Raw genomic sequence first — 27,425 nt, forward strand, 5'->3', positions numbered from 1 at the left:
TAAAAGGCTTTATAATGTTTTGCTAGAAAGGGATTCAGAAACTGAATTAGTTAAAGATTGTATGATTAAGTGGGCACAAAATTTTGAAGAACCAGTGATGTTGGAAACATGGGAAAAAATTTGGGTTCAGAATGTTAAATTTACACAGTCGCAGAACCTGAGGGAAAATTTTTATAAAATGTTTTATAGATGGCATTTAGATCCCAAAAAGTTGTCATGTATGTACCCTAATGTTCAGCCAAAATGTTGGAGATGTGAATGTTTGGATGCTACGTATTATCATGTTTGGTGGACCTGTAGGAAAGTTAAGGCTTTTTGGATAAAAATTTGGTGGGTCATGCAGAATGTTTTGAAGAAAAAAATTCAATTTTCTCCACAATTGTTTTTATTGGGTATAGTTAAGGGTTTTACACGGGGTGAAATAAAACTAATATTGTATATGATAACAGCAGCAAGATTGTTGATAGGTAAATATTGGAAGAATGAAGCTTTGCCTACTATCGAGGAATGGACTTTGAAGATGGCTAGTTTTGCAGAGATGGCGAAGATTTCGGCGTATTTAAAAGATTGTTCACAAGAGACTTATGAATGGGAATGGAAAAGGTGGATAGAATATGTTCAGAACAAATACCAAACTAGAAAGTATCAAATAGCTTTTATTTGAAAATAATGTATTAGAAATATTTTAATGTAAAGAGACAAAGAGGAAAAATTATATAGGGGGAGGGATGGGTTCCGGTTTATATATTAGTGTTATTAGTTATGAGTATGTAATAGGGAAGTCTGGGGGGGGGAGGGTTAGGGAGGGTTAGGGAGGATGGGAAGTTTGGGGAGGGAGGTGGGGGGATGAAAAAAGGGGTGAAAATGTAATTGTAAAACTTTTGCAATAAAAAAAAAAAAAAAAAAAAAGACCGAGTGGCTGTGGTTACCGGCACCCCGTTTTGTCCACTATGTTCCATCGCTATCCCTGGGGGGGAGGTGTTGACCCCCTCAGAGAAGGTACGCAATTTGGGAGTCCTCCTGGACCTACGGCTTAGTTTGGAAGATCATTTGACTGTCGTAGCCAGGGGGACCTTTGTCCAGGTGCACCTGGTTCGCCAATTGCGCCCCTTTCTGGACCAAGATGCCTTACACACAGTTGCTCTTGCCCTCATCACCTCTCGTTTGGACTACTGTGATGCACTTTACATGGGGCTGCCCTTGAGGAGCACTCAGAGACTTCAACTGGTGCAGAATGTGGCCGCGTGGGTTGTCATGGGGTGCCTCGGTACTCCCATGTTACACCACTCCTTTGCGGTCTGCATTGGCTCCCGGTTGATTTCTGAGTGCAATTCAAGGTGCTGGTGATCACATTTAAAGCCCTACGTGGCCTAGGACCAGAGTATTTGCGAGACCACCTCCTGCCACCGGTCGCCTTCCATCGCCCAGTTTGCTCCCACAGAGTTGGCCTCCTCAGGGTACCTTCAGCTAGACAATGTTGACTGGTGACCTGTAGGGGGAGAGTCTTCTCTGTGGGAGCCCCTACCCTCTGGAATATGTTACCTCTGGAGCTCCGGATAATCCCCGATATCCGAACCTTTTGCTGGGCCTTGAAGATCTGGCTCTTCCAACGGGTGGGCCTGGGTTGACTCTAAACTGATTTTGTAGCTTTTTAAATTCTTAAATCTTAAATTTGAATTGGTATTCCCATGTTTAACCTTATTTATTGGATATTCTGTTTTAATTTGTCTTTTATCTTTTGTATTCTCTGTTTCTTATTGTTGTGAGCTGCCCTGAGTCCTTCGGGAGAAGGGCGGCATGCAAATCCAATAAATCAATAAATCAATAAATCAATAAATCAATAAATCAATAAATCAATAATCTGTATTTTCATTGTTATTTTGTAGTTTTTATACATTGGTGTGTGTGTGTGTGTGTGTGTGTGTGTGTGTGTGTGTGTGTGTGTACAAACACATACATATATACAACATCAAAATAAAAACATATACTGTATGTCAGTTGCCCGGAGTCACCCTGCATGAGACAGGCAGCAAAAAAATTTAATAAATAAAATTATAAGATGCTGCAGGTAAAAAAGGCCAGAATTCTTGAATGTTTCTAAAACTGTAAACTCTCTGAACTGAACCTAGAATAGTAGAAGTCCTTGATTTTTCTGACTGCTTAGAGTTAAAATAGCTGGCATTAATTCCCAGTTGATTCTATTTTTAGTTTAGCTTCTCCAGGAACCCTTTGGGGTGACAATAACAAACTCTTTGTAAGAATAGAATTGATAAGAAACATTCCATCTTACTGCATGATATGTGAACTCTATCGGGTTAAACTATATCCATTCCATTAAGAAAAAAAGTATGTGTGTTTTTGTGGGTCTGGATCTGGGTGTGATTGTATTTTTATTGGTCAACAACCAAAATAAAGTTCTATTAGTTTTCAGTAGATGTCATAGAAAGTTGGCTTTTGATAACAACTTAAAAAATTAGAGTTTTATGTTAAGATTAAGATAAATTTGCCACTAACTGGAGATACTTTCTTTTTAATCTTTCTGACAATAACTTAACATTTTTCATAGAAAGGTGCCAACAGAAATTGATTCAATACCTAAAAGCATCTCTGAACATTCTTAATTGCTTAGTGCAGGAGTGTCAAAATGGCGGCCTGTGGGCCGGATGTGTCACGCGCAGGTCACGCTCACCCCAACTCCGCAAAGGGAAAAAACATCATGGTACGTCACGTGACAGCAACGTGACACTGCGAATTTGACACCTGTGACAGTGAGATTTCCACGATTTACCACATCTTGACAAAATGATCATTACCTCATTTATTTTTCTGCAGAATGGTCCAACAGTTTGCAGTTGATTTTGAGAAGAGAATTGAAGGGTCAGGAGACCAAGTGGATACACTAGAACTCTCAGGAGGAGCCCGAATAAATCGCATTTTTCATGAGAGATTCCCCTTTGAGTTAGTCAAGGTAAAGTGCTAAAAACTATTCTCCTTGTGGAATGTATATATGATTTTCAAATATGTTGTTCACCAAGATTGAATCTGGATTTCATGCTGTTTGATTTTAGCTAACCTTGATAACAAACCCATTTCAATGTTATTCTGTGCATAGAAAGAAGAATTTATTTTTGTTGGAAATGTTTTGGAAACATCCTGGCAGTAAGAATGTCAACAAAATATGTATGTTTGTCTTTCTGTTAAAGTCTGAGTATGATGCAGAGGCATTTGTCTATATTAAGAGGTACATGAGTGGAAGCAGGGGTGGATTCTACTTACCTTTACTACTGGTTCGCAACTGGTGTGCGCACGCATGTGCAAATCATCCATGATGACATCATGGCGGGTGGGTGGAGCCTCCCGCCGGTTTTACTACCGGTTCTATAGAACCGGACCGAACCAGGAGCAACCCACCATTGAGTGGAAGGAATATATTCTTAAAAATACCTTGTGTGTTATTTAACCAGTCTATACTGTATATCTAATACTTACAGAGTTCTTTTTATAATGCTTTAAAGTGGTAGTATAAAGAGGAATTCTTAGATATGTCTAATTTTGGCTGATTTAAGAATTTCCAGTTTTCACTTGTCTATATTACTAGAATCTGAAGTCTAGTTTACAACGATTTACAATAAAAATATAGAAATGCAGTTAAAAACACTTCTTCTTCTTCTTCTTCTTCTTCTTCTTCTTCTTCTTCTTCTTCTTCTTCTTCTTCTTCTTCTTCTTCTTCTTCTTCTTCTTCTTCTTCTTCTTCTTCTTCTTCTTCTTCTTCTTCTTCTTCTTCTTCTTCTTCTTCTTCTTCTTCTTCTTCTTCTTCTTCTGCCATATCCGTCACCGGACATTGGCGATCATGTTGGCAATCCTATTTTTGTCAACAGCCGTATGAAAAAGTGCTGCTGAGTTTTGTCCAAACCAGTCCCTTAGGTTTTGAAGCCATGATGTTCTTCTTCTGCCTGGACCTTGTTTGCCTTCAATCTTTCCCTGGAGGATTAAGTGAAGGATGCTGTATTTTTCTGGGTGTCGCATCACATGTCCAAAATATTCTAACTTTCACTTTTTAATGGCTTTGATTATTTCCCTTTGCTTTCCCAAGCGGCTTATCACCTTCTCATTTGTGATTTTGTTAACCCAGCTTATACATAACAGTTGTCTGTAAATCCACATTTCAAATGCTTCTAGTTTCTTCAAATGGTTTTCTGTCAGAGACCAACTCTCTACTCTGTAGAGCAGGATAGAAAAGCTATAACATCTGACAAGCCTGATTTTCAGTCTTAGGCTTATGTCGTGACTGCAGAAGACCTTTTTCATTTTGAAGAATGCTGTTCGAGCTTTCTCTATCCTTGTCTTTACTTCACTGATCATGTCCCAGCTTTCATGTAAATTAAAACTAAGGTACGTGATCCTTTCAACTTTTTCTAATGGTATTCCTTCTGAATTTATCCGTGGTAAATTAATCGGTTGTTTGCTGATGATCATGATCTTGGTTTTTGAGGTGTTAAGCTTCAAGCCATATTTTTCAAATATTTCTGAGACCTTTGATGAGGAGCTGAAGGTTTTCATGCTTACTGGCAAGCAGAACTGTATCATCAGCATATCTTAAATTGTTGATCTGAACACCATTTACTTTGAGGTCAGCATCAATGTTTTCCAGTGCTTCATTGAAAATTGATTCAGGGTAGATATTAAATAACAGCGGAGACAGAGTACAGCCCTGTCTGACCCCTCTTTGTATTTCTGCATCATCTGAGTATTTTTGGCCTAGTCTTACAGCTGACTTTGTATAAAAAAAGAACACCACTTGGGGGGCCCCGAAAGCCCTACTAAGCAGATATATACAAGAGTATGAAGGCTATTGCTTAACACATTGTAAGCCGCCCTGAGTCTCCGGAGAAGGGCGGCATATAAATTGAACCAATAAATAAATAAATAAATTTGCTACCTGATGCCAATATAGATTCTTTATGACAAAGACACTACAGAAGATTGAAATTAAAACAGCCATCCTTTGAGCCATAAGACTGGCTTTCAAAAGCCCTTTGGAATAAAGTTGCTTCAGCTGTCATTTTGTCCTAAGCCTAGACTTCTTGGTTGGCATAGGTTGGATATGTTCAGAGCAATTCATCTTCTTTGTAAAACTAGGACTAGGACTTTGTTTAACAGAATATCTTCCCAGCAGGCTACCTTTAGACCAGGGGTGAAATGTAAAATTTGTTACTACTGGTTCTGTGGGCATGGCTTGGTGGTGGGGGTAATGTGACTGGGTGGGCGTGGCCAACTTTTTTTTTAAAAAAAACTTTTCAAAGCATTTTTTCTAATGCTTTGAAAAGCCTCTGCCACTCAGGAAACTCAGCTGGGTTCGTCAGAGAGGCTTTTTAAAAAATAACTCTCTGCCGATCAGGCAACTCAGCTAGGATCGTCAGAGAGGCTTTTTTAAAAATACCTCTTTGCCGATCAGGAAACACAGCTGGGATCGTCAGAGACTTTTCAAAGCATTTTTTAAATCACCTCTTTGGCCAAGAGGTTGCAGAAAAAAATGCTTTGAAAAGCCTCTGATGATCCCAGCTGAGCTGCGCGATCATCAAGGCTTTTTTTTTTTTACTTTTAAAAGCATTTTTTTGTCGGAAGAGGTTGTAGAAAAAATGCTTTTAAAAGTAAAAAAAAAAAAAGCTTCTGATGATCCTGTGGCTCAGCTGGGCATGGGGGAAGGGGGGCGCAGGGATTTTTGCTACCAGTTCTCCGAACCACCCGCTGCCATCGCCACCGGATCGGGCGATCTGGTCCGAACCGGTAGCATTTCACCCCTGCTTTAGATATAGTCTTTCCCTGCTATATTAGCAAGACTTTTTACATCTAAGTTCCCTTGGAAATGCACATAGCTTTACTATATATGTCCCCAAGGAAATGGTGTAAAAAAAATGCTATAGGGATCTCCATTCTCCATTCTTGTAGAATGGATTGTAACTTATAATATTAATCATAAACATAGAAAACATAGCACTAGATGCATCTTACTAATGTAGCAGTGAAAGCACTATGTCTAAAGGTGGCCTGCTGGAAGGATAGTCTGTTAAACAGAAAGTCCTAATCCTAGTTTTACAAAGAAGATACATTGCTCTGAATGTATCCAACCTATGCCAAACCTTATCCAGAGAAATCTAGGCTTAGTACAAATATATAACATTTAAATATAAAGCTACTAGATGGGTTTCCTGTGTCTTGGAAAAAGAAATTTTTTGAAATACTTGCACTTTCCTGGGGGTCTTTTTCATGTCAATGTATGTATGTATGTATGTATGTATGTATGTATGTATGTATGTGTGTGTGTTTATGTATTTAATTTATTGCTGCCCATTTTGACAAATATTAGGGTATCCTTATGTATTATAGGAAAATGGATCATTGAACTTGACTGAAGCTTCCTCTTCTACCATAAACAGAGCATCCCACCCTAGTAAATATTGATATTATATTTGATTTTATCTTTGTTATTTTTTTCTCAGACATTGTTTTGGAATTCCTGCTGCTTTTTGCTTTCATAAATAGAAAGGAAGTTATGTTCCCTACCTCATACATTAGGGATTGTTACTGTTTTTCTGTCTGCCTGCTGGAGAAAATGACAGAAGCAATCTAATTTCAGGATGGCCTATATCAGTGATGTTTAACTTTTTTGGTGCCGAGTGCCAGAAGCATGCGTGTGTGTGCACGAATGCACATGTGCATGCCACAATCCCCAAAATGCAATGCAAGTGCCCCCTGTGCATGCGCCCCGGCCCCAGTTTTGACTTCCAGGTTGGTGCAAGAGGCTTTTCCAACCCAAAACGGGTGCGGGTGTGTGTGTGTGTGGCTCGCAATCTCCACAGTTTCTCCCCCCCCTCCCTGCGTGCCCAGGCTGTCTCCTCCATTTCTGCCTTCTCCAATCTCTGGAGTTTCTCCATGCATGCCCAGGCTTTCTCCTCTATTTCTGCCACAGAGAGGGTGGAGCTTGCAGAGATCAGGGAAGGCCCCACCCTTGCGCATGCACGGCAGGGACCTGAAGACCAGCTGGCTGGCAGGAGGCGTGCGTGCATGCGTGGTGGAACTGGGCTGGGCGACGGCCAGCGTGCCCACAGAGAGGGCTCTACGTGCCACCTGTGGCACGCGTGCCATAGGTTCGCCATCACAGGCCTATATCCACTGTTGAAAAGGAACCTTTATAGTAAATCCAGTGTAGGCTTGTCCAATATTTTTAGACTTACATACACAAAGGCTCATTTATGCTGGTCGGGTGATTCCAAAGGGTAAGACACTTTATTAAATAGTTATAGCTGAGAGTGATACTATGAAGCATTTAGTAGGCCAGGATGATATTCCCGTTGATAACATGTGGATTAAAGTAGTTTTTAAAACTATTTCTCACTTAGTTCATAAAGATAACCCTTTGTTTATCCTGTCACAATGGAAAAATGAGAGTTTGCTGAACATTTTTCATCACACTCCTTAGAAATATTAAGGACGTAAGAAATATTACAAATGAAGGTGAATATATGTGTCCCAGGATACCAGTCTGGGTCAGTCACCAGGACCAGAGTTTTGTCTTCTGAGCTTTTGGACTCATGCTGGACTCCATTTTCAGGGAGCGCCTCTGGGCTGTTCTGTGTGTATTATCTACATTTAAAAAGCTACACACAACAGCCACCATATAAATACGACACACAGAACAGCCCAGAGCACACAGAGAAATTCCCTGAGGAGGGACTCTAACATGAATCAGAAAGCTCAGAAGACAAAACCTTGGGTCCCAGTTCAGTGGTGGGTTGCCCCCGGTTCGCACCGGTTCTATAGAACCAGTAGTAAAACTGGCGGGAGGCTCCACCCACTGACCCTGACGTCATCAAAACGCTTCTGCGCATGTGCAGAAGCTTCTTTGCTTGCGCAGAAGAGCACATGCGTGCTCTGTTGCAAACCAGTAGTAAAGGTAAGTAGAACCCACTCCTGTCCCAGTTACCGACCCAGATTGGATCCTGCAATAAGAAATGTTACATAGATGTTTGTATAAATACATATGCCTGATATTGGTACTGCTATATTCATTATAGTAGTTCAAGGAAGTTGAGAAAAGTAGTGTAGACTTAGAAAATAAGTAGTGTAGACAGAAAATTACATTTTCTAAGGCAAAGCTTACTTTCTCAATTATTAAAAAGTCTGAGATCTACCCACTTTTTTTTTGGGAAAAAAAGTGTTTAGATTAAAAAAAGATGGGAAACCATAATCATATCTCTAACATTTTACTATCTTTATGGAGAAACTGTTTTCTCCATTAAATGAATTTGGAAAACTTAGTGATTCTAAAAAGTTGTTTGGCAATATCTAGCAATAAGATGGTTATAACCAGTGGTGGGATTCAATTTTTTTAACAACCGGTTCTGTGGGCGTGGCTTAGTTGGGGGTATGGCTTGGTGATCATGTGACTGGATGGGCGTGGCTAGCTGGTCATGTGACTGGGTGGGCATGGCTAGCTGGTCATGTGACCGGTGGGCGTGGCTATCTGCATAGGGACTACAGAGGGCTGAAAAAAGTCATTTCTGACTGGTCCTCGCACTTTTGACCGGTCCTCGCACCTATGACCATCCTCACATTTAGGCCCGTGGCGGCATTCTTAACAACCGTGTCACTCATTTCACAACAGCTTCTCTTCATCATGGTGACAAGAGAGGGCAAAAACGTAAAATGTGAGCACAGTCATAAGTTCGAGGACTGGTCAAAAGTGCAAGGACCAGTCAAAAATAACTTTTTCAGCCCTCTGAGTAGTCCATATGCACAAAAGGACTACCCAGAGGGCTGAAAAAAGTGATTTCTGACTGGTCCTCGCACTTTTGACTGGTCTTCGCACTTATGACTGGTCATCATTTATGCCCATTGTAGCATTCTTAACAACCTCAACACTCATTTCTCAACTGCTTCTCTTCACCATGGTGACAAGATAGGGCAAAAATGTAAAATGTGAGGACAGTCATAAGTTCGAGGACTGGTCAAAAGTGTGAGGACCAGTCAGAAATAACTTTTTCAGCCCTCTGAGTAGTCCATATGCATAAAAGGATACAGCAATAGAGAGGGATGAAGGAAAGGAAGGGAAATTAGAGTAGGAGTGAGGGTAAGAGAGGGAGGAAGAGAGGAGGAGAAGGAGAAAGGAAGAGGAAGTAGGGAGGAGAAGAAGAGGGGGAGGAAGAGAAAGTAAGAAGGAAAGAAAAGAGAGAGGTGGTAGGTTTGAGGAGAAAGATTGCTGTACAATAAAAAAGATGAAAGGGAAGAAAACCAACCCCAAACAAATATAAAGATATTAAGATAAAGAATGAATTGTTAAACTTTAAAGAATAAAAGAGAACAAATATGAATAAATAACAATAATTAGAAACACACATACAAACATACAATGTATTTTCTTTGAACAGAGTATTTGGCCAGTTCACAAATTTAAACAGTGTTTAGTCATTTCAATTAAATTTACAATTTCTATATTTCCTTTTTGCCATATTTATTCCTCATCTATTTTTGTAAAAAACCAATATTACCCTTCATCCTCATCTCTAATCTTAATCAAATTCAATTTTTCCCTTCTATTCTATATTATACCCCTTCCCATTGTCATCTATTTTTATATCCATCCTCACATTGGTTAATTATGTAATATTACAGTTGTTTAATATAAATCAACATTTTAATATAAATCAATTAGTTAAATAACTACCTTTTTTGTATATTAATCAATATGAACATGAATATTCCAATTATTTCCATGCAATCCAATTTCTTACAAATCAATTAATTATGTTTACCAATAATAATAAACCAAATAATTTCCCCCATATATTCCTCCAAACCACAACTTAACCATTTCTGCTTTCAACACAATATACAATTAATAGTATCTCAATTATTACAATTCCCTAGTTAAATAGAGCTTTTTTTGTTTTGTGTTTTAAAATCTTGAACTCTCCTCTTTTTCCCTAAATTTCCCATTGTTTGCACCTACCTTTTTTGGTGAGGAAAAAGAAAAGAAATCTGCCTGCCTAATTTTCCAAGTTGCAGCAACAGTAAAGCAGGCTTTTACTTTCAGTTTTGTTTTTCAGCATAGCTAGGGGAAAAAAAATCTGCTCCAGCAAGCAGCAGAGCCCTGAGCAAAACAGCTGAGAGCAAATCATCTGAGAGTCGGGAGCCGATCTAATCAAGGGCTAATTAGCCTATGCTGAAGCTCCGCGGGCCAATAAAATTACAAAAAAACATCGAACCGTTTGTTAAATTGCTGGCTCGCCCGCCCCTCGCCCACCACTATTTATTGGCAATAAATAGTGGTGCGGAGGGGCGGGGCAAGGGGCGGGGCAAGCCAGCAATTTAACAAATGGTTTGGCCGAAACCCCTAGAACCGGCAGAATCCCACCACTGGTTATAACATTCTAATGTTGAAATTATTTGGGAGGAAAGAGTGGAAGATACTTTTTATACTAGAGAGTTATATATATATTTATTTCAAGTATAACTTAAAAATATATTATTAAGAATCTTCCTGTATCATCTTTTATTAAATCAAATGTATGGTCACTTGTTATTGTTGTTCAGTCGGTAAGTCATGTCTGATTCTTCACAACCACATGGACCACAGCATGCCAGGCCCCCCTCCTCCGTCCTCCACTTTTTCCTGGAGACTGCCCAAGCCTATATTCATTGTGTCAGTGACACTATTTAATCATCTCATCCTCTGCTGTCCCCTTCTCTTTTTGCTTTCAATCTTTCCCAACATCAGGGTCTCTTCCAATGAGTCCTCTCTTCTCATTAGGTGGCCAGAGTATTTGAGCTTCAGCTTCAGAATCTGTCCTTCCAAAGAATTCCTTTAGGATTGACTGATTTGATCTTGTAGTTCAAGGGATTTTCAATAATTTTTTCCAGAATCACAACTTGAAAGCATCAGTTATTCAGCATTCAACCTTCCTTATGGACATGGTTACTACTGGAAAAACCATAGCTTTGACTATACGGATCTTTGTCGGCAAGGTGATGTCTCTACTTTTTAATATGCTGTCTAGGTTTGCAATAGCTTTCCTCCCAAGGAGCAAGCATCTTTTAAATTTCATGGCTGTAGTTGCCATCCACAGTCATCTTGGAGCCCAAGAAAATAAAATCTGTTACTGCTTCCATTTCTTTCCTTTCTATTTCTAAGTGATGGGACCAGATGCCATGATCTTAGTTTTTTTAATGTTGAGTTTCAAGCCAATTTTTGCACTCTCCTCTTTCACCTTCATCAAGAGGCTCTTTAGTTCCTCATCACTTTCTGTCATTAGAGTGGCATCATCTGCATATCTGAGGTTGTTGATATTTCTTCCAGCAATCTTACTTCACACTTGTAATTCATCTGGCCCCACATTTCACTCTGTACTTTTAAATAAGCAGGGTAACAATATACTGCTTTGTCGACCATCCCAACTTGATCAGTTAGGAAAGAAAGACTCCTGGCCCATGATTAGTCAAAAGTATACTTTACTAAAGCCAAAGTGGTTACAGAAGAGACAAAACTGAATCTGAGATTTTTGTGCACAAAAGATACAATTAACTTTCCCTCATTCACAGCCAGCCCCTCTGGTTATCAGTCAATATCCAATCAGGTGTTAACAAATTGTTTGGGAAATGGTCTCTGTCCTCACATGCTCCCCGGCTCTCCATTCTTTTGGTGTGGCCTTAAGATGGCTGGTGCTTCTCACAGGATGGTACTGCTTGGTTTCCGTTCTTCTGAGTTACCTCCCTGCATCACCTACCCCCACTGCTCCCTACCCCGTAACTGATGTCAGGCTGTCAGTTTACAATGCATAGTTTAGCAGAATGACAGCCAAACCTTTTCATAGTCCTTTCTCTATTTTGAATCAATCAATTGTTCCATGTTGGGTTCTAACTGTTGCTTCTTCATCTGCATACAGGTTTCTCAGGAGACAAGTAAGGTGGTATGATACTCCCATCTTTTTAACAACTTGCCAGTTTGTTGTGATCGAATGCTTTAAGATAGTAAGTAAAAAAGAAATAGATGTTTTCTGAAAGTCTCTTGCTGTCTCCATAATCCAGCAAATGGCAATTTGATCTCTAGTTCCTCTGCCTCTTCAAAACCCAGTTTGTACTTCTGGTAGTTCTTGATTCACATACTGCTGAAGCCTAGCTTATACGATTTTGAATATAACCTTGCTAGCATGTGAAATGAGTGCAATTGTAAGATATTTGAACATTGTTTGGCATTGCCCTTCTTTGGGATTGGAACATAAACTGACATTTTCCAATCCTGTGGCCATTGTTGAGCTTTCCAAATTTGGTGGCATATTGAATGCAGCATTTTAACAGCATCATTTTTTAAGATTTTAAATAGCTCACCTGGAATACCGTTCATCTCCGCTAGCTTTGTTGTTGGTAATGCTTCCTAAGGTCCACTTGACTTTGCACTCCAGGATGTCTGACTTGAGGTCAGCGATCACACCATTGTGGTTATCAGGGATGATTTTCTTGCATAGTTTTTCTGTGTATTCTTACCTCTTTTTAATCTCTTCTGTTAGGTCCATACCATTTTTGTCCTTTATTGTGTTCATCTTTGCCCAAAACGTTCCCTTGAGATCTCAATTTTTTCTGGAAGTGATCACTAATCTTTCCCATTATATTGTTGTCCTCTGTTTCTTTGCATTTTTCATTTAAGGAGGTTTTCTTATCTCTTCTTGCTATTCTCTGAAAATCTGCATTCAGTTGGATATATCTTTCCCTTTATCCCTTGCCTTTTGCTTTCCTTTTTTCCTCAGCTACTTATAAAGCCTCATCAGACATTTTGCTTTCTTGCACTTCCTTGGGAGTGCTTTGGGATGATTTCAGTTGTTACCTCCTGCACAATGTTATCAACATCCATCCATAGTTCTTCAGGCACTCTTTGGCTGCAATGCATATAATCAATATGATTTCGGTATTGACCATCTGGTGATACTCATGTGTAGAATCGCCTCTTGGGTTGTTGGAAAAGAGTTTTTGCTATGATTCTCTTGACAAAATTCTGTTAGTCTTTGCCTGGTTCATTTAGTACTCCCAAGGCCAAATTTGCCTGTTATTCCAGTCATCCTTTGACTTCCTACCTTAGGGTTCCAATTCCCCTATGATGATGTTAAATTTGGATGTCTTACTGCTTCTAATGGTGAGAGCCAGATCGGTATTTTCGTGTAGTGCTGTTTTTTAATTTTTAATCAGGTTTGTAGTAACGCATTCCTTATTATATGTCTTTTGAAATAGGTATGTAATTGTTTTCTTTTATTGCCGAACCTCTTGCCGATAGCCAAATCCCTAGGTATTTTATTTTCTTAGTTGTTTGAATTTGTATAATGTTCTCCAACTCTTTTTCTTGTTCCTTTGTGAGATTTTTTGTTATTAATTTTGATTAATTTTGATTTATTTTTAATCCTGCCACTTCTCCAAATTCTTCTAATTTCTTAAACAGTTTTGGTGCTGACTCTAGTGGTTCTTCTACTATAAACACAAGATCGTCAGCAAAGGCCTGAACCTTGTATTCTTCTCTCCTTATCCTTAGCCCTTAAATTTCTTGGTCTTTCCTGACCTTTTTTAAAAGGATCTCCAATGTTAAGATATACAATAGTGGAGAGAGTGAGCATCCCTGCCTAACCCCTTTTGTTATGCCGAATTGGTCTGTGGTATCATCATTCATAATTATTTTTGCCGTTTGTTTTGTATAAATTTCTCCTATTATTTTTTCAAATTTTGTCCCGAATTGCATAATGTTTAGTTGCTCCATTAGAAATTTCCAATTTAGATTATAGAATGCTTTTTGGGCATCAAGGAAAACCAGTGCAGCTTGTTTTTACGGGTGTGATTCGTAATACTCTAATGTGTTTATTATATATTCTCATATTATTCTTGATTTGTCGGCCTGGCAGAAATCCATTTTGGTCCGAGTGTATATGATTATTTAATACTTTTTAAATTCTTTCAGCTATAATTACTGCAAATATCTTGTAATCTGTATTTAGCAAGGAGATTGGTCTGTAATTTTGAAATAACTGGTGGTCTATATCTTCTTTGGGTATGATAGTAATTATTGCCTCTGTCCAGGTTGTCGGAATATTTGCCTTCTCCAAAGCCTCATTATATAGTTCTAACATGGTTTCTCCCAATATTTCCTGTACGTTTTTGTATAATTCCACCGGTAGCCCGTCTGGCCCTGATGTTTTATTGTTTTTTTGTTTTTTCAGTGCCAATTCAAATTCAAGTTTAGTTATCGGTCCGTTTAATATTTCTCTTTGTTCTTCTGTGATTGTTGCAATTTCTGATCCTTCTATATATTGTTTTACTTTTTCCTCCTCTACTTCTTCTTGTTTATATAAATTTGAAAAGGTCTGAATAATTTCCTTTTTAGCTTCCCTTCTATATTGAATTTCCCCCTTTTCATCTCTAAGTTGGTATATCATTCTTTTATCTTTTTCTTTTTTCAATTTATATGCCAACCATCTGCCTGTTTTATTCGCAAACTCAAAATAGTTTTGTTTTGCCATTTTTCTTTTCTGGGCTATTTCTTTTTGATTTGTCAAATTTAATTTATGTTTGATTATATTCCATTCCTCTTTTATTTTTTTATTTTGGGGATCTTTTTGTAGTTTATATTCTGTGTTTTTTAATTCTTCATATAGTTTGTCTAGCTGTTGTCTCCTCTCTTTGTTTTTCTTCCCTATATATGCAATCGTCAGTCCTTTTATGTATGCTTTTGTTGTATCCCAAATATTCTGTAAGGAAGTATCCTCTCTTTTATTTATCTTAAAAAAAGATTCTAATTCCTTTTCTAGCATTTGTTTAAATCCTTTTTCTTTACATATTTTTTGATTCATTGTCCATCTCCTAAATCTTTTTTCCCTCTTCCATTTTATGAGTATTGGGTTGTGATCTGCCCATTTACTCCTATCTCTATTGTTTCTACCCCGTCCTAATATCCACTGTCATCCAAGCCATATTGATTCTAGATCAGGATTGGTGTGGATGAGAATAAAATGTATATTGATTCTCATGTTCATGTGTTTCCCTCCAAACATCTCTCAGATTTATTTCTGCGACCATATTGAAGAATTCTTTTGGAAGTGTTTCTTTTTTTAATTTTTCTTACCACTTTTGTAATCTTTTTTGGCATCTACTATAGCGTTATAATCTTCAATTAGGCAGATATTTTCATATTCTAATTCTAATATTTTTTGTGTATTCCTTTAAAAAATTCCTGTTGATTTTGGTTAGGGCATATATTACTACTAATAGTGATTTTTTCTTTTCTACTTCTAACTCGACCATCACAGTTCTTCCTTCCTTGTCTGCATATATTAATTTCAATTCTAGAGGCATATCACATCTGCTTCTAATTTTTGTAGTTTTGTAAATGTTTGGGTTCTTTTCTTTGGTGCGTTTAATCCATTTATGTTTACCGAGAGAAGTTTAATTGCCTCTTACATTGTCTAATGTTTTTTGGTGTGTCTTGTCTCCATCCGTCTTTTTGCTTTCGCACCTTCTCTTTCCTCTCGTTCTTTTTCTTGGCTCTTTCTTACTTCTCTCTCTTGCTCCGCTTCTTCTATTTGTTCGTCCTCCTTCTACTTTCTGTTTCTTCTTTACTTTCTTGTTCCTCTTCCTGTGTAAAATGCAAGTTATAGAATTCTCTTGCTTTCTCTAGTGTGTCTACTTTATACTTTTTGTCTTGCCATGTGATTAAGATCCCATCCGGTGTTAGCCATCTAAACATTATTTTATATCTGATCAGTTGGGTTGTTAAGAACTGGTATTGTTGGCGTTGGTTTCTAATTCTTTGAGGTATTTGTTTTAAAATTATGATTTCTTTACCCTTATATGTCAAAGTTTCTTCTCTTGATTTTCTGTATACTTCATCTGTAATTGTTCGTTTTGAGAATCTAACATGCACTTCCCTTGCCAATCGGTGTCTTCTTATGTAATTAGAATGTACCTGGTATATTTCGTCCAACTGTCCTTTTATTTCTGACTTGTCTCTTTGTATTATTTCTGACACTATCTCCGCCATTTTTTCTCCCAGATCTTCATCTTTTTCTTCTATTATTATTTTGAAAGCACAAGAAGTATGAAGCTTTTTCCATGTCAAGCATCACTATTGAGTCAGACAATTCCTTATTTGGTTGAAAAGCTTTTTGCTTCATTGCCTCCACTTTTGTCTCTACTTGGTCTATTTTTGTTTCTGCTTTTTTAATTCTTTGTTCGTTTTCTGTTATTGTTTGTTGGATATCCCCAATTTTATCGTTCATATTTTTAATGTCCTCTTTTACTTCTCCTATTTTGTTTTTAATTTCTGCATGAAACATTCTCATTTCTTCGTGATTATCTGCCATTTTTTGTTGTGTTTTTAATAGCGTTTCTTGAATCATTTGAAACATATTATGCATAGCATTTAGTGTCATTTCCGGCTTTTCTTTTTCTTTTCCTATCATGTTGTCTATTGTTTTTTGCTGTAGTGGTGATGCCACTGTTGTTGTAGGATTTACAGTTGGTTTTTTTCCTGTTTTCGCTATAGTGGTTATAGTTGGCATTTTTAATGCTCGTGTGAAATTTCCCACACTAACATATAAATATTAATCATTGATCTTTCTCCCCCTGGTTTTTTTTTTTGGGGGGGGGGAGGATATATTTATACTTTTTTCTTTACCTTTTGCTTATTCAATACAATTTTAGATACACACACCTTTATCTTATATATGTTTCCAGTTATTCTCAATTTATCTATTTATGCAAATATATACTATAGTATAGCACTATGATACTCTAACAACATCACAGTATAATTAATTATTATCTTGCAAATTATCAATTATTACTTTATAATATTTTCAATGTAGTTATAGTTAATTTACTTTTCTTTTCTTTTATATTCTGTAATTATAAAATTAATAAGTATCTTTTCTTCTTTAATTCCTTATCCTCTATAACATTCCGCCTTTTCAAACTTTATAAATTCACAATGCAATAAATAATTATAACTGTAATACAATCCCTCCCCCCTTACTTTACTGTTTATGTATATATTTTTGTATATAGAAATAAAAGTATATGTTTTATTCTTTCTTTGTTGTTGTTTGATGCTCTTTCCCTTCTCCAATCTTGCTTCTAGTTGTAATTGTGGTTATTTTCTATCGTGCAATAACGTCAGTCCTCTTTCCAGTCTTAGTCTCTCTCCTTAAGTCCGTTACAGTCACCAATGACACTTTAAGCCCCACAAATTTTTCAAAAGTTCCTTAATTTCTTCTTTACCTTTTAGAATTATTTAGTTTCTCCGGTTTTTCGCCATCTCCAATTCTCTCCGTCTCGGGATCTTAACTCTGTCACTCCTCCGATTCTGCTGACTCACTCCTTGGGATCCTCCTTCCCTCGCGCTGTTCCCTTTTCTCTCCTGCTGCGCTTCCCCTTTAATCCACCGCTGCTTGTTAGTCTGTCTTTTTTGCGCCCACCTCATTCCGCGCTTCTCCGTATTTTCCAATTCCTCCTTCTGGGTCTATTTCGATCTGCCACTTGAAACTGCTGTCTTTACTCTTTGCTTCCCTCTACACGGCCGCCATCGCTCCTATCCGCCTTAAAGGCTGACTTCCTCTCCACCAGCTTTAAAGGGATTTGTCCTTTGTCCTTCCTGGTGATAGCATGTCACCCGGGAGCTTCGGAGCTTCCCCTTTTGTTTCCCAATCCCTACAGGATCAAGAATGCCCTGAAAGGGCTTCTAACAGAGAGTTTTTGGGTTCCAGAAATGGCGCCCCGTTTCCTCACCCTCCCCACAATAACGTCGCCTCTGGAAGTCCACTTTTTAAAAAATGTTCTTGAAGGTGTTGTAGGTCTTCATAGAACTGGTCAACTTCAGCCTCTTCAGGATCAGTGATTGGGCATAGACTTGGATTATTGTGATGTTGAATGGTTTGCCTTGGATTCAAACCAAGATCATTCTGTTGTATTTTGAGATTGTACCCGCTACTGCTTTTTCCACTCTTTATTGACTACGATGGCTACTCCATTTTTTCTAAGGGATTCTTGCCCAGAGTAATAGATATAATGATAATCTGAATTAAATTCATCCCTTCTCGTCAATTTTAGTTCACTGATACCCATAATGTCAATGTTCAATCTTGCCATTTCATGTTTGACCACATCTAGCTTACCTTGATTTATAAAATTTGAGGTTCCTATACAATGTTGTTCTTTACAACATCAGACTTTCCTTTCACCACCAGACATATCCACAGCTAAACACCCTTTTGGCTTTGGCTTCATCCTTTCTGGAGCTACTTGTAATTGTCCTCTGCTCTTCCCCAGTAGCATATGAGATACCTTCAGATCTGATGGGCTCATCTTCTGGAGTAATAACTATTAGCATTTTGATACAGTCCATGGCAAGAATTTCTTGTCAAAAATACTGGAGTGGGTTACCATTTCCTTTTCCCGTGGACCACTTTTTGTCAGAACTCTCCACTATGACCTGTCCCTGTTGGGTGGCCCTGCATGGCATAACTCCTAGCTTCATTGAGCTATGTAAGCCCATGTGCCATGACATCCATGAAGGGGTGTAGTCACTATGGAATTATATTTAAAGTCTAATGTGTTACAATACAATAGTATTTTTTTAAAATAATGAAGTAGTAATACTTGGGTATACTGTAGTATAAACTTAGCATAGACTAAATGGTAGAGAAAATACCAGCTTGCATGTTAAAAAAACTGCCACCTCTGCTATTACATACTCTATTGCTGGTAAGATCCTTGGATTAAAGCAAAATTGGACTGAGTGAGTATGTAGAGGGGAAACCATTTGGAAATCCCGTAGATTAGACTGAGATATTAAAAATAAATAAATCAGAAGATGGCAGAAGTAACTATGGTGAAGATACAATGTAGGAAATTACCAGGCTGAGCCTGAGAGAGAGGTTTTGAGTCCCTTCATGCCCACAAAGATCTAAGTGGATCTGGATGGGGAGAAACAGGCTCAGACTCAACCCCTCCAAGACCGAGTGGCTGTGGTTTCCGGCGTCCCGTTATAGCCAGCTGGTTCCATCGCTGACTATTGGGGATGAGATCTTAGCCCCCGCAGAGAGGTCTCGTAACTTGGGTGTTCTCCTGGATACGCGGCTGTCTCTTGAAGATCATGTGACAGCTGTGGCCAGTGGGGCTTTTTATCAGGTTCGCCTGATTTACCAGTTGCGTCCCTTTCTGGATCGGGGCTCCTTACGCACGGTCACTCATGCCCTCGTCACCTCCTGGCTGGACTACTATAATGCTCCCCTTGAAGAGCACCCGGAGGCTCCAACTGGTCCAGAATGCGGCCACGCAGGTGATTATGGGAGCGACACGGCGCTCCCATGTAACACCACTCCTGCGCGAGCTGCACTGGCTCCTGGTGTCTTCTGGGTGCGATTCAAGTGTTGGTTACCATCTTTAAAGCGCTCCATGGTTTAGGACCTGGGTATTTACAAGATTGCCTTCTGCTACCGATAGCCTCCCACCGGCCAGTGCGCTCCCACAGAGAGGGACTCCTCAGGGTACCGTCAGTCAAACAATGTCAACTGGCGACACCCAGGGGGAGAGCCTTCTCTGTGAGGGCACTCACCCTCTGGAACAAATTGCCCCTGGAGATACGGATGATCCCTGACTTGTGCACCTTTTGCCGTGCCCTTTGCCGTGCCCTCAAGATGTTATTGTTCCAACAAGCTGGGTTGGCCTAAACATTAATTTTAATGGGTTGTTTTTGTTTGTTTTGGTTGGGGCCAAATTATTTAATATGTTTTTAAATGGTTTTTAAATTTTATATATGTATTTGTTTTTATCTTTGGCTGTGCACTGCCCTGTGTCCTTCGGGAGAAGGGCAGTATAAAAATAAATAAATAAATAAATAAATAAATAAATAAATAAATAAATAAATAAATAAATAAATAAATAAATAAATAAATAAATAAATAAATAAATAAATAAATAAATAAATAAATAAATAAATAAATAAATAAATAAATAAATAAATAAATAAATAAATAAATAAATAAATAAATAAATAAATAAATAAATAAATAAATAAATAAGTGTAGCCCACCTTGAATTCCACTGACTTTTATCTATCACCTATTTGTTAGTTCAGATTCTTGTAGAGAACATAAACTTGCAGTAAATCTTTATATTTCTTTGAGCTGCCTGGACTTCCTGATTTTCCCATGCTTGACACACAAGCCAATTGATATGGAGAGCTGCTTCCTTAAGTGTTTTGTTAGATAACCACTCAGTGCTTTAGAGCAGAGTTCCCCAACCTTTCTGGGTTGGTGGCCCTGAGTATGGGGGAGAGGGGGAAGGTGCCTGCATGTGCGCACACAATCACTCATTGCTCATGCGAGTGGGGCTGCAAGTGTCCACGATGCTCATGCAAGTAGAGCCCTGAGCCCTTGTGACACTCAAGCTAGTGGGCCTGTGTGCACGCAAACATGTGCTCGCACCAGTCAGCCAGTCACACGGCCTGGTGCACAGGTTGAGGTAAGTACAACATTTCATGTTTCCAAGTAAGGCATGTACTTATTTTTTGAGATCAATGTGAGGAAATACATAAACATAGTGTGAAGAAATACTTTACATCAGATCCACTTCGATTTGATGGCAGCCTGCCACAATGTATGGGGAGGGGTAGAGGGATACAGGGAGGGGGCATAACAGGAACCAGAAGTGCCAACCAGAGACAATGGTTGAATGATCCAAGGACACAAACATGGGAATGAAATGCGAACACCCATCAAAGAGGCACCAAACTTTAGAACTGATACCAAAACAACTACTGTATTTTTCAGTCTATAAGATACACTTTTTTCTCCCCCAAAAGTGGGTGGAAATGTCTGTGCGTCTTATAGAGCGAATGTTGCCGAAGCCCCACCCACCCCTTCGGCCTCTGCCTCCCAGCAATTTGCCTCCTTGCAGCAAACCTGATTTAGCATGAGCAGCTGATTGGTGGTTAGATTGGCTCCAAATTTTGCCTCAAATGCCCTTTAATCTACAGTCTGGAGAAAAACACTTCCACAAACCTGTAAGCAGACAAAACTTCCAACTATAAATTTATTTATTTATTACATGTATTTATATGCCGCCATTCTCCTGAAGGACTCAGGGCAGCTAACACAGGTTAAGAAACAAGTACAATAAAATCATAATTTAATCCAAATAATTAATTAGTAGTAAATAATAAAGCCCGGAATCAGTCTCAGCCTATTTGTTTGAAAAGCCAAGTCTTCAAGTCCCGACGGAAGGAGCGGAGATCAGGAGCCGTCCGGAGCTCAGTAGGTAATTCATTCCAGAGGGTGGGAGCACCCACAGAGAACGCCCTTCCCCTGGGCATAGCAAGACGACATTGGCTCGCCATCGGAACCCTGAGGAGAGGGCCCTATGTGAGCGAACAGGACGGTGAGAGACAGGCAGGAGAAGGTCATGCAAATATCCCAGACCTAAGTCATGAAGGGCCTTATAGGTGAGGACTAGAACCTTGAAGCGGACCCGGAGAACCACTGGTAACCAGTGCAGCTCACGCAGGAGGGGTGTTATATGGGAGTAACGAGGGGCTCCCATAATAACCCATTCAGCTGCATTCTGGATCAGCTGGAGTCTCCGGGTGCATCTCAGGGGCAGGCCCATGTAGAGGGAGTTGCAGTAATCCAAGCGGGAAGTAACCAGGGCATGAGTGACTGTGCGAAGGTCATCTCGGTCCAGGAAAGGGCGCAACTGGTACACCAGGCGAACCTGTGCGAAGGCCCCCCTGGTCACAGCCGTTAGATGGTCTTCTAGGGATAGCCGAGCATCCAGGAGGACACCCAAGTTGCGAGCCCTATCAACGGGTGCACGTTTTTCCCCATCTATCAAAAGTGATGGAGCCTCTGAAACCCGAGATGCCGGCATCCACAGCCACTCAGTCTTAGAGGGATTGAGTTTGAGTCTGTTTCTGCCCAACCAGGCCCGTACCTCCTCCAGGCAACGGGACATCACGGAAAGGGCATCTCTGGGGTGGTCTGGTGTGGAGATGTATAATTGGGTATCATCAGCATATTGATGATATCTCACCCCAAAGCCACGAATGATCTCACCCAGTGGCTTCATATAGATGTTAAAGAGCAGGGGGGGAGAGAACCGACCCCTGAGGCACCCCACAATTAAGGGGGCTCGGGGTGGATCTCTGCCCTCCCGCCCAAACAAACTGAAAGCGACCCGAGAGGTAGGAGGAAAACCACCGTAAGACAGTGCCTTCCACCCCTAACCCCACAAGTCGCTGTAGTAGGATACCATGGTCGATGGTACCAAAAGCCGCTGAGAGGTCAAGTAGGACCAGGATGGAGGAACAACCCCCATCCTGAGCCCGCCAGAGATCATTCACCAGAGCGACCAATGCCGTTTCCGTGCTGTGACCGTGTCGGAAGCCTGATTGATACGGGTCAAGGTATTCCGTTTCCTCCAGGAATTGTGGGAACTGTTGAGCCACTACAGTCTCAACAACCTTTGCGATGAAGCGAAGGTTGGAGACGGGACGATAGTTATTAAGTGAGTCTGGATCCAGGGAAGGCTTCTTGAGGAGAGGTCGAACCACCGCCTCCTTAAGAGAGGCGGGGAAGTTCCCCTCTCTCAACGAAGCGTTGACAATTGCCTGGATCCAGTCTCTAGTCACCTCTCTGCCAGCCGAAACCAACCAGGAGGGACAAGGGTCTAATAAGCAAGTGGAGGAACTAAGTTTCCCCACAATCCTGTCCACTTCCTTGACAGAAATAGGGTCAAACTCAATCCAGATATTATTCTCAAGACCCACCCTAGTCTCCCGATTGGATTCTGCCCAGTCAGAGTCCAATTCGATCCGGATCTGAGCGATTTTATCATGCAGAAACTGTACAAAATCCTCAGCTCTGCCCTGCAAAGGGTCTTCCCTTGCTCCCTGATTGAGGAGGGAGTGGGTCACATGAAACAGGGCCGCTGGGCGTTTTTCTGCATTTCCCTTTCCCTTTCTGGGAGGGAAAGAGAAAGAGATGGGAGAAAGAGAGAGAGGGAGGGAAAGAGAGAGAGAAAGAGGGGGAGAGAGAGGGGGAGAGAAAGAAAGATGATATTACAAAAGTTTTTCTTTTTTATTGTTGCTAAATGTAATATTTCAAAAACAGGAAAAAATGAAGAAGCATAAAAGTGCATTTATCACATTTTTCTTAGAACAATTAGCTGAACTCTGCATTGTTTATCACTATTTTAGGTAGTAAAACCTCATTATTCAGGTTAAATTTCCATGTTGGCACTTTGCGATAAATAAGTGGGTTTTGGGTTGTAGTTTGGGCACTCGGTCTCTAAAACGTTCACCATCACTGGGATAGAGGGATACAGGAAGTGGGGAATGACAGGAACCAGAACTGCTAACAAGGGCAATGGTTGAACAATCCATGGGAACGGAATGCCAACTTCCACCAGAGAGGCACCAAACTTTAGAACTGTTACCAAAGCAACTAATTTGAACCTTATTGGACGCTAACAAGATGACCAAGGGAAGAGGGCCTGGGAGAAGGGAAAAATACCAGTTTTACATGGGAATCCTCAGATCTGATTTTGCTTATGCTACAACCACTTGGCTTTAGTAAAAGTATACCTTCACTGAAAAATGGAGTTGAGGGTCTTTCTTTCCTAAACTTCCAGTTGGGACAGACCTGACACTTTACTTTTTGGCAGCCAGAAATGTTGGCATTCAGAACTCTCTTTGTAATATGTTACAGCAGGGAATACAATATCACAATGGAGGCAAAAACATCAGGTGGCATCCTGCAATTATTTTTTAAATCAAAGTAATTAACATCGAAACAAGATTTTTGAGAGAGAGCACTAAGCAATCCATGAAATTGCACAATTGTACACATGCTATTCTCTTCTGTGACACAATAATATAACTAGGTAACAATCAACAGTTATAGCTTTATAGCAATATATATGCACTGAATTGCAATAGAATTGTAAGGGTGGATTGCTATAGATTCCATGACTTTGAATAGGCTTCTATGTAATATGGAACTATACATAACTTTAACCTTCTTGGAATATCAACCTTACAATCCTCAAACAAGATTCTTCAAATGTAGATGCTGATTGCAGATGTAACAGCAGTTGGGTTTTGCATGCTTTCCTTCCTGATAAAAATCTTATCACAAACTTTCACGTTCTGAAGACTTTTGGTTGTTGAGAAATTTTGCAAATTATAGTACCTTTTTCTAAAACTAATACATATATAACATATAGTGTTCAAAAACATAGAATTATTACAATGACAATAAGCCAACAGACTAAATGTTAACCTAGAGTGGCAATTGGGAATTTTTTGTATAATCCTGCATCTTTCTTTTCATCCACGGGAGTGCCTGGAAGTCTTTAAGCCATTGGATTCCACCAACCTTCCAGCAAGGAGATCACTGCTAGGCTATTATAGCTAAGATGCTTGGCCCTGTTCCTTGCCCCAGAAACTCTGATGATGCCATAAGCTCTCATGAGCTAAGAATGGATGGATGAGTGGGTGGTATCACCCACTCATCCATCCATTCTTAGCTCATGAAAACAGGTGTCACTCCAAATCTGGCTCACAGGCTGTAAGTTGTTGACTCTGAACTAGAGTGGAAATAGCAATAGTGCCTTTTCAAATTTTGAAGACCTGTGCTAAATTATTTTATCTATGTTTTATAGATATTGGATCTAGCTATTGTTAGATTAGCTCTTATTTAAATATGAAATGTTGCATTGTCGGAAATTAAATAGAACTTCATAAATAAAATATGAGCCACAGTGGTGCAGTGGTTAGAGTGCAGTACTGCAGGCTACTTCTGCTACCTGCCGGCTGCCTATAATTTGGCAGTTCAAATCTCATCAGGCTCAAGGTTGACTCAGCCTTCCATCCTTCTGAGGTGGGTAAAATGAGGACCCAAATTGTTGGGGGCAATATGTTGAGTCTGTAAACCACTTAGAGAGGGCTGCAAAGCATTGTAAAGCGGTATATAAGTCTAAATGTTATTGCTATTGCTAAAAGAATATTTTGCTTAGCTTGTATCCACCTTCCCACCTGATTCTAATTTTTAAGCAATTCTGTGGGCTCTTACTACTATCCTTAGCTTATTAGTCAGATATGGTGTGCAATTGTTGGGATATGTAAATGTCCCCTTTTTAGAACAGACAGTCCATTTTTTTGAACTTCATCTTGGGAGTGGATAACTTGACAACAATTCAAGAAGTAATAATATGAAGTAATCTAGTAATTAAAGCATTGAACTATATGTTGAAGATTTTATCTATTGATCCAGATAAATTTTCCAAACTCTGTTTTGAAGAACGGATGCATAATATGCTTCCTTACACTTAGGCTGTCCAACTTTCAAATGTCATGTCATAATATGGATTCTCCATCCTATGCTAGAAAATCTGGAGAGTAATTATTAATAGACAGCATCATTGTTGCTATGACTTGAATATTGACTAAAAAGTAGGGTATATAGATGCTAAAGTGTACAGTGAAATTCAGTGGCCCTCCTCCCACTAGATGGAAACAGAATTTATCCCTGAGATTGGATGAGAAGAGCTACCAGTTTCTTCTTCCACTGGTTATTATGGTGAGCACCTTGCTCTTGCTTATTATATCCTCAGATCTTGCATCTTGACATAGATATTTGCACTATAAAATGGCTGTCAATCATAACCACATAAATGCAGATATTTTTGGAAAAGGTCTAGACATGGAAGAAAAAGAAGTCTTTTTGTTAAATATCAGCATTTTTCTTTAGATGGAGTTTGATGAGAAAGATTTGCGACGTGAAATCAGCTATGCAATCAAAAACATCCATGGTATAAGGCAAGTATTCAGACTGAATTGAATGTACATGGCATAAAATGTATATAATGATACTTATGTGGGGCATCCAAAGCAGCTGATAGTTTGGGAAGCTGCTTGCTACTGAAAATGTTTCCTATTATTTTGAAATCAAGAAAAATGTTGATGAGAATGTTGTGCTGAAACATTATTTATTTTTATCCCACTTTTATTATTTTTATAAATAATTCAAAGCAGTGAGCAACATTGAACAGAGCCTGTAGTACAGTGGACTAAAGCACTGTTATTAACATCTGCTGCTTGCAATTACTGCAAGTTCAAATCTCACCAGGCTCAAGGTTGACTCAGCCTTCCATCCTTTCAAAGGTAGGTGAAATGAGGACCCAGATTGTGGGGGCAATAAGCTGACTTTGTATAAATATACAAAAGTATGAAGGCTATTGCTTAACGCATTGTAAGCCGCCCTGAGTCGCCGGAGAAGGGCGGCATATAAATTAAAGCAAAAAAACCCCAAAACATTATTAGGCTGAGAGAGGGAGACTGGCCCAAAGTTATCCAGCCAGCTTTCCTGCCTAAGGCCAGCCAACTTTCCTGCCTAATGTTCTGCTTGGCCACTGGCCTGGTGCTTTAAACCACCAGACCAAACTAATGATTGGCATGACTAGAGATTCACAAACCTAAACTACAACCACTTCCTGTTAATTAATTTCAGCTAGAGGTGAGGGTGAAAAAAGCTTAGGACATCAGATTGTAAATCTACTGAGAAGTTTTTTATTTCTGCTATAACCGGAGGGCAAGGGGAATGGCACAGCATTTATGTGATGATTCCCTCCCATCTAGAATTTTTTTATTTTGTTTATACTGCAAATGAAGATGTAACTGACAGTAAAGTATGTTGATTGTTGAGATCATATTGGTTTGTATTTATAGATTGCTACTCTGGAATGATTTTTTAAAAGAATAAGCTATAGTTGGGATATATAGGTTAGGTGATTCTTGCTATTACACAAGAAAGGTAAGTTACTATTTCCTATTATTCGTAGCTACTTTGGGGGCAACAGCAAGCAAAATCCATTGCTTCCAGAACAGTTTTTTCTCTTATCCAACAAGAGTATCCATTGTGATCTATTTTGTAGCTAGCTGTTTTTCACACTTCCACATTCTAATTCTCTGATAACTAGTTAGTAAAGGAAAAAAAAATTCTCCTAAAATACATAATGTTGGCATTTCCTTTTTTATATTCAAAGATATTATAAAAGCATTATGAACAAGCATATTAGAAACTCAATTTGTAAAATACCTTTAACAACAAATATAACTGTTCTTATCTCTTTCTATAATAATCTTTATTTTCTGAAGTCCTTGTTCCATCCCTATATTATTTAACTAACATTACTAGCAAAAGGAGAGGTTTGTTACCACAGAAAAGCTGTCTTGCTACGGGAGGGTATTGTGTTCTAGAATGTTGCCTATCTTTAAACCTCTTTTTTCCCCCTCCCCACTTATTTTTTCTCTGCTGTGTTTATGCTCTTCTGTCCTCCTT

General features: G+C 39.2%; 1 protein-coding gene across 9 annotated transcripts in view; it reads left to right on the top strand.

Moving 5' to 3' along the window:
- Positions 1–27,425, top strand: part of DNM2 (dynamin 2) — a 238,751-nt gene that overhangs the window by 107,080 nt on the left and 104,246 nt on the right. For all 9 annotated transcript variants that reach the window (XM_070938319.1, XM_070938320.1, XM_070938322.1 and 6 more), the window contains exons 8-9: positions 2,833–2,968; positions 25,836–25,903. In XM_070938319.1, the coding sequence (XP_070794420.1) occupies positions 2,833–2,968; positions 25,836–25,903 (204 nt within the window). The remainder of the gene's footprint in view (positions 1–2,832; positions 2,969–25,835; positions 25,904–27,425) is intronic.

Source organism: Pituophis catenifer, unplaced genomic scaffold (assembly GCF_029215685.1).
Source record: "Pituophis catenifer annectens isolate HBS135680 unplaced genomic scaffold, rPitCat1.0.hap2 SCAF_2, whole genome shotgun sequence".
In the NCBI taxonomy this organism is placed as follows: Eukaryota; Metazoa; Chordata; class Lepidosauria; order Squamata; family Colubridae; genus Pituophis; species Pituophis catenifer.